General features: G+C 42.1%; 1 protein-coding gene across 1 annotated transcript in view; it reads left to right on the top strand.

Moving 5' to 3' along the window:
- The window catches only part of zc3h7bb (zinc finger CCCH-type containing 7Bb), a 107,006-nt gene that overhangs the window by 30,200 nt on the left and 64,311 nt on the right, over window positions 1–12,495 (top strand). The window contains exons 6-8 of the mRNA XM_072271716.1: window positions 5,046–5,126; window positions 8,284–8,340; window positions 11,288–11,330. Of these exons, the coding sequence (XP_072127817.1) occupies window positions 5,046–5,126; window positions 8,284–8,340; window positions 11,288–11,330 (181 nt within the window). The remainder of the gene's footprint in view (window positions 1–5,045; window positions 5,127–8,283; window positions 8,341–11,287; window positions 11,331–12,495) is intronic.

Raw genomic sequence — 12,495 nt, 5'->3', positions numbered from 1 at the left:
TGTTTTTGATTTGCTTTTTAGCTGGTTCAGCACAACATTGTCAGCCAAATGGCCTGTTCCTGTGTTGTACATGTTGATCATTGGCCTTCCCTCACCAAACATTTGAAATTGGTTATCTTACAATCCTTGTTTAGAGAAAGTACTGGCTCAGACCATCTTAGTCCACAGGCCTCAGTTCTGAAAACCTGTCACTAATGGGCTTTGAACATGTATTAGCTGTGTAGGCAGCCTTTACTTAAATACGAAGTTGTTCTGTTGTATCTCCCAACTAGATCACAGGACACAAGATCACAAGACAAAGGAGCAGAAGTAGGCCATTCGGCCCATCGAGTCTGCTCCGCAGCTCCCCCATGAGCTAAACTATTCACCCATCTAGTTCCAATTTCCGGCTTTTTCCCCATATCCCTTGATACCCTGACTACTTAGATACCTGTCAATCTCCTCCTTAAACACCCTCAGTGATCGGGCCTCCACAGCCATATGTGGCAATGAATTCCACAAATCCACGACCCTCTGGCTAAAAAAATTTCTCCTCATCTCTGTTTTAACTGGGTACCCTCTAATTCTAAGACTATGGCCTCTTGTCCTGGACTCACCCACCAAGGGAAACAACCTTTCCACATCTACTCTGTCCAACCCTTTCAACATTCGAAAAGTTTCTATGAGATCCCCTCTCATTCTTCTATACTCTAATGAATACAATCCAAGAGCCGACAGACGCTGCTCATATGTTAGCCCCTGCATTCCAGGAATCATCCTCGTAAATCTTCTCTGAACTCTCTCCAACATCAGTATATCCTTTCTAAGATAGGGGGCCCAAAACTGCACACAGTATTCCAAATGAGGTCTCACCAGTGCCCCATAGAGCCTCATCAACACCTCCTTACTCTTATACACTATTCCTCTTGAAATGAATGCCAACATAGCATTTGCTTTCCTTACCGCCAATCCAACTTGGTGGTTAACCAGGGTATCCTGCACGAGGACCCCCAAGTCCCTTTGCACTTCTGATTTTTGAATTTTCTCCCCATCTAAATAATAATCTGCCCGATTATTTCTTCTTCTGAAATGTACAACCGTACATTTGTCAACGTTGTATCTCATCTGCCATTTCTTTACCCACTCTCCTAAACTGACTAATTCTCTCTGCAACCTTTCCATTTCTTCAACATTTCCTGCTCCTCCGCCTACCTTGGTGTCATCCGCAAACTTGGCCACAAAACCATTTAATCCACAATCCAAATCATTGATATACGTCGTAAAAAGAAGCGGCCCCAACACCGACCCCTGCGGAACACCACTAGTAACCGGCAACCAATCAGAATAGGATCCCTTTATTCCCACCCTTTGCTTTCTGCCTATCAGCCAATGCTCCACCCATTCCAATATCTTTCCTATAATTCCATGGGCTCTCATCTTATTAAGCAGCTTCATATGCAGCACCTTATCGAAGGCCTTTTGAAAATCCAAATACACAACATCCACAGCCTCTCCCTTGTCAATCTTATTCGAGATTACCTCAAAAAATTCCAATAAGTTGGTAAGGCAGGATCTTCCCTTCATGAAACCATGCTGGCTTCGGCCTATCTTGTCATGCACCTTGAGGTATTTCATAACCTCGTCCTTGAGGATTGACTCCAATATCTTTCCAACCACCGATGTCAGACTAATAGGTCTGTAATTTTCTTTTTGCTGCCTCCTTCCTTTCTTAAATAGCGGAACTACATTTGCGACCTTCCAGTCCTCTGGAACCATGCCAGAGTCTATTGATTCCTGGAAGATCATTTCCAATGCTTCCACAATCTCCAAAGCCACCTCCTTCAGAAACCTTGGGTGCACCTCATCCGGGCTGGGAGACTTATCTATCCTTAGTCCACTTAGCTTCCCAAGCACTTTCTCTCTAGTAATCTTGACTGTACCTAATTCTATTCCCTGATACCTCTGGCTATCAGGTATATTGCTCATGTCTTCCACTGTGAAGACTGATGCAAAATACTCATTCAGTTCCTCCGCCATCTCTTTGTTATCCATTATAATTTCTCCAGCATCATTTTCAATCAGTCCCATATCTACCCTTGTCACTCTTTTACTCTTCATATATTTAAAAAAACTCTTAGTATCCTTTTTTTATGTTAATTGCCAACTTCCTTTCATAATTCATCTTTTCTTTCCTAATGACTTCCTTAGTTTCTTTCTGTAAGTTTTTAAAGGTCTTCCAGTCCTCATTTTTCCCACTAATTTTTGCTTCCTTGTACGCCGTTTCTTTTGCTTTTATTTTTGCCTTAACCTCTCTCGTTAGCCACATTTGTGCCATTTTTCCATTCATGATTTTCTTTTTTCTTGGAATATATTTTTCCTGCATTTTCCTTATTTCTTGTAGGAATTTCATCCAATTCTGCCTTGCCGTCCCCCCATTTAGTTTACTTTTCCAATTGACCTGGGCCAGTTCCTCTCTCATACCACTGTAATTTCCCCTGTTCCACTGAAATATCGATACACCTGATACCAGCTTCTCCTTTTCAAATTTGAAGCTGAACTCAATCATATTATGATCACTACTTCCAAGAGGTTCCTTTACCTCCAGCTCCCTAATCGCCTCAGGTTCGTTACACAGCACCCAATCCAAAACAGCCGGTCCCCTGGTGGGCTTCTGGACAAGCTGCTCCAAAAAGCCATCCTGTAGGCATTCTACAAACTCCCTCTCCTGAGATCCATTACCTTCCCGACTTTCCCAATCCACTTTCATATTAAAATCCCCCATAATTATCTTGACATTGTCCTTCTGACACGCTTTTTCTATTTCCAGCTGCAACTTGTAGTCCACATCCCGGCTGCTGTTTGGAGGCCTGTATATAACTGCTATTAGTGTCTTTTTACCCTTGCCATTTCTTAATTCTACCCATAAGGATTCTACCTCTTCTGATCCTATGTCCCTTCTTTCTATTGATTTGATATCGTTACTTACCATCAGGGCAACGCCACCCCCTTTACCTACCTTCCTATCCTTCCTGTACACTGTGTATCCTGGGATATTCAGCTCCCAATCACATCCATCATTTAGCCATGACTTGGTGATGGCCACAATGTCATACCTTTTAACCTGCAGCTGTGCAGCAAGGTCATCCACTTTATTTCTAATGCTGCGTGCATTTAAGTATAGTACATTTAGATGGGTTCACTGAAGGGTCGAAATGGGGGTCTTCAAAGGCCTGTTCGGTAATATGTGAGGCGTGAGGATTTTCCTAGCATTCTTTGTTCTACCACAGCCTCCAGTGTGTCCAATTTGACTCCTATAACAGAGCCAGCCTTTCTAATCAGTTTATTGTGCCTGTTGGCATCACCCGTGTTGGTGCCACTGCCCCAGCATTCCACTGCATAGAAGGTTGTACTGGCGAGAAAAGACTGGTAGAACATGTGACTCTCCTGCCTGATGGTAGGGGAGTCAAAGAGATTGTTGGATGGATGGGAGGGATCACTGTCAATGCTAAGTAATATACCTTATCGAATGGTTTCTCCATTTTTTTTTGGCGTGTGCCTGCGTGCGTGCGTGTGTCCGTGGTGATGTCTTTTTTTTCATGGCTTTTACAAGGCGCGGAGCGAGAGAGAGACTGTGTGGCGCACCACTCCTCACACAGTCATTTTCGCAGTATATTTCCCTTTTGATGGAAAGCGTACTCGGGAGCGGACCCGACTGGTTTTGAACCCGGGAACCTCCGCTCCCGGGTCCGGCGCCGATGTCATTGAGCCACCAGCCGGCCCCCGGTTTCTCCATTTCTAATATCTTCCTGGTTTCCCTAATCCATAAGCAGAGTGGTGATTTCAAAATATTTAGTTAAATTGTAAGACCTGTTTTTGATCTCTGACTCTGGCAAGCTGACAAAGATCTTTCGCAATTCATGTTAAGCATCCTGGATGTCAAAGGCTGAAGGTCGTAAGTCACTGAGCTTAATCCTACTTCTCCATAATGAGACCCATTCCACAAGTGCCATTCACATGTGAGAGCAGTTATTCAAGTTGCTGCTCCCCAAGCTGTGAACATGGGAAGAGGAGAAGATGGCAGTGCGACACAGCTTGCACGGCCACTCCAGTGAATGATATCTGTAATCTGTCAAGTAGGGTGCCGTGCACAATCCTGATTTGATGGAGACAGACTTGAGAGATCGGAGGAACATCTGGAGAAACTTCTGAAATGCCTTTCTGGCTGCCGCTCTTACTGTGTGATCCAGAACCTCCGGAGGGGAAGGCCCCGAGTCCTCGGCTTTGCTTGTTGCTCGGCGGCCAGGACGGGGTTGAGGCGCTCGGCAGAGATGGTGCTCGGTGCTTGGTGTTGAAGGGCTGGTTGGAAGCTCAAAGTTTTCGGATGGACTCAGGGTCGGCTGTGGTCGGGTGCTTCCAATGCATCAACAGTTGTCGGTTCCTGGAGGTTTATGGCAGAGAGAGTTTCTCCCTTCTGCCGCCTGCTACCGGGGACTATCGGGAGTCGGTCGGAACTTTGAGACTTTTTTTTTTACCGTTCCCATGGTCTGCTCTTAATCAAATCGTGGTATTGCTTTGCACTGCTGTAACTATATGTTATAATTATGTGGTCTTGTCAGTGTTAGTCTTTGGTTTGTCCTTTTTTTTTGTGATATCACTCTGGAGGAACATTGTATCATTTCTTAATGCATGCATGCATTTCTAAATGACAATAAACGAGGACTGAGTGTCCTCATAATCTAATCTAATTAAGAGCAGCAGGCTTATGGATGGTGCACTATATGTGCAGTGCTTTATGCCTTCCTGTATCTTGCCTCCATTTTATGAACCCATCCCCTTTCCAACAAGAACTACTAGCTGACACAGACCGGAGGCTGAACTGGAGACCTTTCATTTTCCTATGCCCATCAATTTGCTGAGGAATCTGGAGAAGCAGCGTCATTGATGACATAGTTATTTCCAAAAATTTACTACAAAAAAATTAAATGAACTTGAGGGATGGGGGGAGAGGGTTAAAGCTGTGGGGTCTGACTGTGGAATAATGTGTTATATACCTCTTATTTGTTCAGGATGAAAATGTGGTGAAATTGACACAAGAACTGGCACAAAAGTTGGGGCTACGGATCCGTAAAGCATACATCAGAGCTCAGGTGCGTGATGCTGTGCTGCTGTGTGTCTGCTCCTCGTTCCTCCTTTATTTTCCCCTCAGAAATGATCGGATATTATAAGCAACAGGAAGGAGACCTAATGAGCCAAAGTTGCTGACTCTGTGCCATCAATGTTGGAGTGGATGTTGGCAGGAATGCAGTGTCAGATAGATGGACAATGTTATGTTAAGCCCTTATAAATCACCAGCTCATTCACTGCAGGAAAGCTTAGTCAGAAATTGTTCTGTGTTGTGTTTTTGGTGATTGAAAGCTCATGTTGATGCTGCTAACTAGATAGTCATACAGCACATAAACAGACCCTTCAGCCCATCATGCTTATGCCAACCACCATGTACCTACCTATACAAATCCTACAAAGCTCTTGGTTTGCAGTCTTCCATGCCTTGGTGATTCAAGTGCTGGTCTAGATACTTGTTGTGAGAGTACTTGTTTTCACCGCCCATGCAGGCAAAATGTTCCAGATTGCAGCCACAAGTGGCTTGGGGGAAATTCCTCTGATCCCTTCTAAGCATCTTGCTCCTTATCCTAAACCTAAGCCCTCTGTAAGCTTACTCACACACAGGCATCCATAAATTGGGCATCCTCTACCTAGGGACGACCTATATACCACTAGAAACACTCTTCTGGTTACTGGAAAGTGTTGCAATTAAATGAATGGACACTACATAATGGGAAGGGCGGGGACAGTGTTGCCAAGAGTTCCAACAGGTTCTGGACAGACAGGTGAATGTCAATGCACGCAGAAGGCATGTCCTTTGTTCAAGGGAGCAACAGAAACGCCCCAAGTTACAGACAGGGAGCTGGTGCTCCTGCCCCTTTCTTTCTTCCATGGTCTTCTGTCCTCTCAGATTCCCCCTCCTCCAGCCCTTTATCTCTTTCACCAATCAACTTCCCAGCCCTTTACTTCACCCCTTCTCCCTCTCCTGGATTCTCCTAACACTTGCCCCCTTGTACTTCTTCCTTCCCTCCCCCCCACCCTCTTACTCTGACTTCTCCTCTTTCTTTACCGTCCTGATGAAAGGTCTCGGCCCGAAATGTCGTCTGTTTACTCTTTTCCATAGATGTTGCCTGGCCTACTGAGTTCCTCCAGCAGCACTTTGAGTGTGTGTGTGTGTGTGTGTGTTGCTACGGTGTAGTCAAGTGCCTTTGCCTTTTTCTGCATGCCCCATGTTGAAGTCTGAGTAACTGAGTTTGGGTGACACTTCTAAATTTACCAAATTTAAGATGTGGGAGAAGATGAGCAGCAAAAGCCCGAAATACACCTGAGCTAAAGGGCCTGAAAGCTAAAAGTGACTGAGACCTTGACCTATTTGGGCAAAGCAACTAAGGGTCATACAAGGCTGTATTTGAGGTTCCAGGCACTCGGGGAGAACAGAATATGCAATTTGAGTCAGAAAGAACAACTGCATATGCTGGAAACCTTGAACAACATGCACAAAATGCTAGAGGAACTGAGCAGGTCAGGCAGCCTCTATAGAGGAAAATGAGTAATTGACAATTTGATCTGAGACCCTTTATCAGGACTGAAAAGGAATGAGGCAGAAGCCAGAGTAAGAGGGGAAGGAGAAAGTGATAGGTGAATGCAGATGAGAAGGGAGGGTAGGACAGTGGGGGGAAGGGATTGAAAAGGGGATAATTTGAGAAGCTAGGAGGTGGAAGGTGGGGAAGGCACACAAAACTTTGGAGGGCCTACAAGTAAAGCATTTGATATTTTTAAGCAGCACATTGAATAGAATTCTTGGATTTTTAAACACGAGATGCTGAAAAAGTAACACACACACACAATGTTGGAGAGGTTTATCAGTGCAAACTTGTTTAATGGAGTACAAATATCCCACTGAGAAATGAAGAAATAAAATTTGCACGGGTTCTAGCAACCCTGAAATGGATGCAAAAATGCTTTACTCCAGCATAACCCTGCAAGTTTTTTCCAGAGTTTTAGAATGCACTTTTCTAGTCCGCAGTGTTCAATTCCAGCCACAACGCTTTAGGCTTGAACTCAAAGCCTTAGAGTGGATCCAGTGGAAATTTAATAGAATAGAGATAAGGGACTATTTGTAGAGGCTGGAAAACTGGATTGCAGGGAAGTTTAAGGGGAGATTTAAGTGTTTATGGTTATACAGAATAAATACAATGATCCAAATGGCTGTATGATCTTTGTGAGGCAGAAATAGCTGAGGGTGAGAATTTTTTGTTAAATGTTGATTAAACAAAATGGATGTAAATATGAAAGAGACTGAATATGGGCAACACTAATTGATCTAATTTGCCGATACTTATGTAGTTGGTAATTGGAAAGATCTAAGTACTTGTTGGGCTGCAGAAGACATGGATTGAACCAAGTTGAGTTTCAAGTGAAATTTATTGTCATAATCACAAAAACAGTGAGGTACAGTACAATGGAAAAACTTGCAGCAGCATCACAGGCATTGTTCAGTCAACACACAGAATTTAAAATCATACATAAAGTTTGAATAAAAATTATACCAATGAGAGTAAGTGGTTCCTCTTTCAGAGAACTGCCATAAGTTTGATGTGGTAAATGACCAACTGAATTGTATGATTTTTAGGGTTCTGCAAGGAAGTTGTTAATTTCTTTCAGTGAAAAAAATACAGTCAGTCTTCAAAATGACGAGGGTTTAGAAATTCCCATTTTTTTTTTAACTTCCTATTTTTTTAACAAGCCTCAGTCTACCTCATTAGACACCTATTGAAAAACTTAATCAAGCTTGTCAGACATAACCTATCCTTTATAAATTCAGGTTTAAAAATATGGTTTTAAGAATGCAGCATTCCAAACGATGATATTCTGGTATGCATTGTTAATAAATTGCTTAGTTGTGTTGAGCCTAAACACAAGAGATTCTGCAGATGCTGGAAATCCAGAGCAACAGACACAAAATGGTGGAGGAATTCAGCAGGTCAGGCAGCACCTATGGACATGAATGAACAGTCAACGTTTCGGGCTGGAACCCTTCTTCAAACCGGTTGATAGCTTTTTCTTATTTTAGCTGTTCTTGAGCAAGCTCCGTATTTATACAAATGGGTGAAGTTAATTTTAGTCAAGTCTGAAGCCAGGAAACTTATGTGACTGTACTCAGTTTTCCACCCCACTAATCCCACTAATTCTCTTTCTCAGCCTGATGTGGATACAGGGGGTCGGACTACAATTGGAAATTCCGTGAACAGTGGGCATGTAAGTTGACTTCTGAGTTGTTACTCCACTGAGATGTTTCTTTCAGGAAAAGTTCACAGAGAGAAAAATTTCTGTGAACGGAACTGTAGTTTGAATGATAATTAATAAATTCAAGGATCCAGTATCCATGTGGGGATGCAAAGGAAATTACTGACGACTTCTGCATTGAACTAATCAAAAATTGGTTAAACAACCAGACACTGCCTCTTGTATTAAGTTCTCTGAGGTCAAGCAAAGAAAACTTTATCAAACCTCTAAAAGGATGTTTACCTGCATCTTTTTTTTCATGATAGATTTTTAGATTCTACTTCTGAAGTAGTTCCACTACTTGATGGAGAATAGTACAAAAAAATCTTCCGACACCCCAGTGCAATAATGAAGGGCTGGCACACTGTCTTTTGGATAAGACAGAAAAGCTAGGAGCTACATGCTGCATTACTTGACGGAGGAGATTATCTTCAAGAGAGACCTAGCTGATCCCTCAATTAACTTCACTGAAAAAAGCAAGCTCATTTGATTATTTATTTTTTGAGTTACAGCACGGAATAGGCCTTTCCAGCCCTCGAGCTGTGCGGTCCAGCAATTCCCTCTATTAATCCTAGCCTAATCATGGACAATTTACAATAACCAATTAATCCACCAAATGGTAGGTCTGTGGAAACTAGAGTGTCGGAGGAAACCCACACAGTCATGGGGAGAACATACAGGCAGTGGTGGGAATTGAACCTGAGTCGCCTGTACTGTTTAGTGTTGTGCTAACCACTATGCTGCTGTGCAACCCATAATATTTTATTGTTGTTTAAGGATCCTTCCTGTGAATGGCTGTTCTGCCTAATTCACTCTTTGTAGATCTAAAGTTTAAATTAATACTTAGAAGTATTGTGCATATCCAGCAGAACGTCACCATGGTTCACTGGCGCCATCTTGTCTCACTTGCTCTAAAGTGGGTATTTGCTTACACTGAAACTTATTTTCATAATGTTACTCATGTATGCTGCTACCTATATCATTATGTAATTATGGTGAATAGCTGAGATACTAATTGGAAAAAAATTGCCATTTATCCCTCTATGTTTCCTGCCACTCACCAATTTCCAAACAAGTACAAGAATTTGGCTTAATTTGCATTAAATTCAATGTTTGCTAGAAGTCGCCTATTTGGATCTTCTGATAGCCTATATTCAAGCCTCTGCCCACTTACACAGATTCAGAATCAGGTTTAATATCACTGGCGTATGTCGTGAAATTTGTTAACTTTGAGGCAGAAGTATAATGCGATACATAATAATAGAAAAAATATGAACTATAGTAAGTAATTATATATATATATGTGTGTGTGTGTGTCTATATATATATATATGTATGTATGTTAGAATCAGGTTTATTATCACCAGCATGTGGCATGAAATTTGTTAACTTAGCAGCAGCAGCAGTTCAATGCAATACATAATCTGGCAGGGAGAGAGAGAAAAAAATAAATTAGATAAAGCATAATAAATAAACAAGTAAATCAATTACAAATGTTGAATAGATTTTTAAAATGTGCAAAAACAGAAATACTATACATTTTTAAAAAAGTGAGGTAGTGTCCAAAGCTTCAATGTCCATTTAGGAATCAGATGGCAGAGGGAAGAAACTGTTCCTGAATCGCTGAGTGTGTGCCTTCAGGCTTCTGTATCTCCTACCCGATGGTAACAGTGAGAAAAGGGCATATCCTGGGTGCTGGAGGTCCTTAATAATGGACGCTGCCTTTCTGAGACACCGCTCCCTAAAGATGTCCTGGGTACTTTGTAGGCTAGTACCCAAGATGGAGCTGACTAGATTTACAATCTTCTGCAGCTTCTTCCGGTCCTGTGCAGCAGCCCCTTCATACCAGGCAGCGACGCAGCCTTTCAGAATGCTCTCCACGGTACAACTATAGAAGTTTCTGAGTGTGTATATATACATAGATATAATATGTTATTTAGACATAACCTTTCATTTACAAATCACAGTCAACCCTGATCAGTTCATTAAATGATAAGAGACTGGGTACTGTTATGTTCTGACACCTAGGTATCCTTGCGTGTAAATCTCTGAAAGTTAACCTGCAGAAGCAGCAAGTGATTAGAAGGTGTATGTTGGCTTTTATTACGAGAGGGTTTAAGACAGGAGGAGTAAAGAGGCTTTGCTGGAATTGATATTTGGTCTAAGTGAGATTCCACACCTGGAATATTATGTATAGTTTTGTTCTGTTCATCTAAGTAAGGATATTCTTGTCAAAGAGTGAGTACAAAAGAGTCACAACTGGTTCCTGAGATGCTAGGTTCTTTACAGTTTAAAAGAACAGAAGAAATAGCATTGAAATGTATAAATTCATATAGGACTTAATAGAGTGGATTCAGTGAAGTTTCCCCCTGACTGAGATGTGTAGAAACAGGTTGGGTGGCAGATGTGTAGGTCTGAGCTAAGGAGAAATTTCTTCACTCAGAGGAAAATGAATATTTGGAATTCTCTACTCTGGAAGGCCGTGGAACCTCAATCATTGATTTCAATCAAAACAGACTGATAGGTTAAAGAAATTGAGGGATATGGCAGAGTTCCAGCAGGATGGTGCTGAGGTAGAAGAGCAGCCGTGGTCTTGACGAATGGCAGAGCAAGCCTGAAGGGAAGGATGACCTACTCCTGCTCCCATTTCCAAAGGTCTTAACTCAAAATGTTATTATTTAAAAAATATTTAATCATTGTGTCTTTCCTGACCATAGATTTTCTTTTTTTTTTGCTTTTTGAACCATTGCTTCTCTCTCTATTCTTGGATAACACAACCAAGTCCAGCTCTGTAATCAAAAGGCATTCCTAATATTTGAAACCCTTCATCGATCATATCATCATGTCATGTTGGTTAACTAGCAAACTTTCTTTGGCAATCCTGACAACATTGTAAGCCACTCTTTGAATTCTCCCACAGGTATCCATAAGTGGCACAAGTGATATAGATGATATTGAGTCAGGTAAGTTTCTATTTTGTTTCTCTTGTGTAGAAAAATGAATCATCACCACAGCCAAAGAGGACAACGAGTTGTGCTTTCTCCAAGCCCATAGAAGTGCCCTGTCCACCTCTTAAATTGTCCTTTCAACAGTTTAATTGGGTCTATCAGGCATCACCTGTCCTTCTAAAAATAAAAGCATTGTCATACGCTTTAGTGCATATATGCACAGGTGCAATAAGTCAAGTCGTCACTTTTTATAGTCATTTCAACCATAACTGCTGGTACAGTACACAGTAAAAACGAGACAACGTTTTCCAGGACCAATGTGCTACATGAAACAATACAAAAACTACACTGAACTACGTAAAACAACACAAAAACTACACTAGACTACAGACCTACCCAGGACTGTATAAAGTGCACAAAACAGTGCAGGCAATACAATAAATAATAAACAAGACAATAGGCACAGTAGAGGGAAGAAACTTTAACATACGAGGAGCATTTGATGGCTCTGGGCCTGTATTCACTGGAGTTTAGAATAATGGGAGGGATCGCATTCAAAACCTATCTAATATTGAAAGACCTAGATAGAGCGGATGTGGAGGGGATATTTCCTATACTGGAGGAACCTAGGACCAGAGGGCACAGCATAAGAATAGAGGGTCGTCCATCTAGAACAGAGGTAAGGAGAAATTTTGTTAGCCAGAGGGTAGGGGATCTGTGGAATTCATTGCCTGAGGTGGCTGTGGAGGCCGAGTCATTGGGTATATTTAAAGCGGAGGTTGATAGTTCTTGATTAGTCGGGATGTCAGAGGTAACAGGAGAAGGCAGGAGAATAGGGTTGGGAGGGATAATAAATCAGCCATGGAAGAGTGGTGGAGCAAATTCAATGAGCTGAATGGCCTAATTCTACTCCTATGTTTTATGGTCTTATTATCTCTTTCTATTTTAGACATATTGTGTGGTGATTTTTATGTCAGCAGATGCCTTCTAGGTGCCCCGATAAGAGCCAGACTCCCCACACTGGACTTGTTGGTGCCACTGTAGCATCGCGGATAGCGCGGCTCTGTTACAGATCGGGGTGTACCAGAGTTCAGAGTTCAATTCCATCACGGTTCTGTCAGGGATCTTTGCACATCCTCCCTGTGGAATGTGTGGGGTTTCCCCCAGGTGCTCCGGTTTA

The sequence above is a fragment of the Mobula birostris genome, chromosome 11 (genome assembly GCF_030028105.1).
Source record: "Mobula birostris isolate sMobBir1 chromosome 11, sMobBir1.hap1, whole genome shotgun sequence".
NCBI lineage: Eukaryota > Metazoa > Chordata > Chondrichthyes > Myliobatiformes > Myliobatidae > Mobula > Mobula birostris.
The sequence above is the reverse complement of the archived record's forward strand: the minus strand, read 5'-3'. Positions and strand labels throughout refer to the sequence as shown.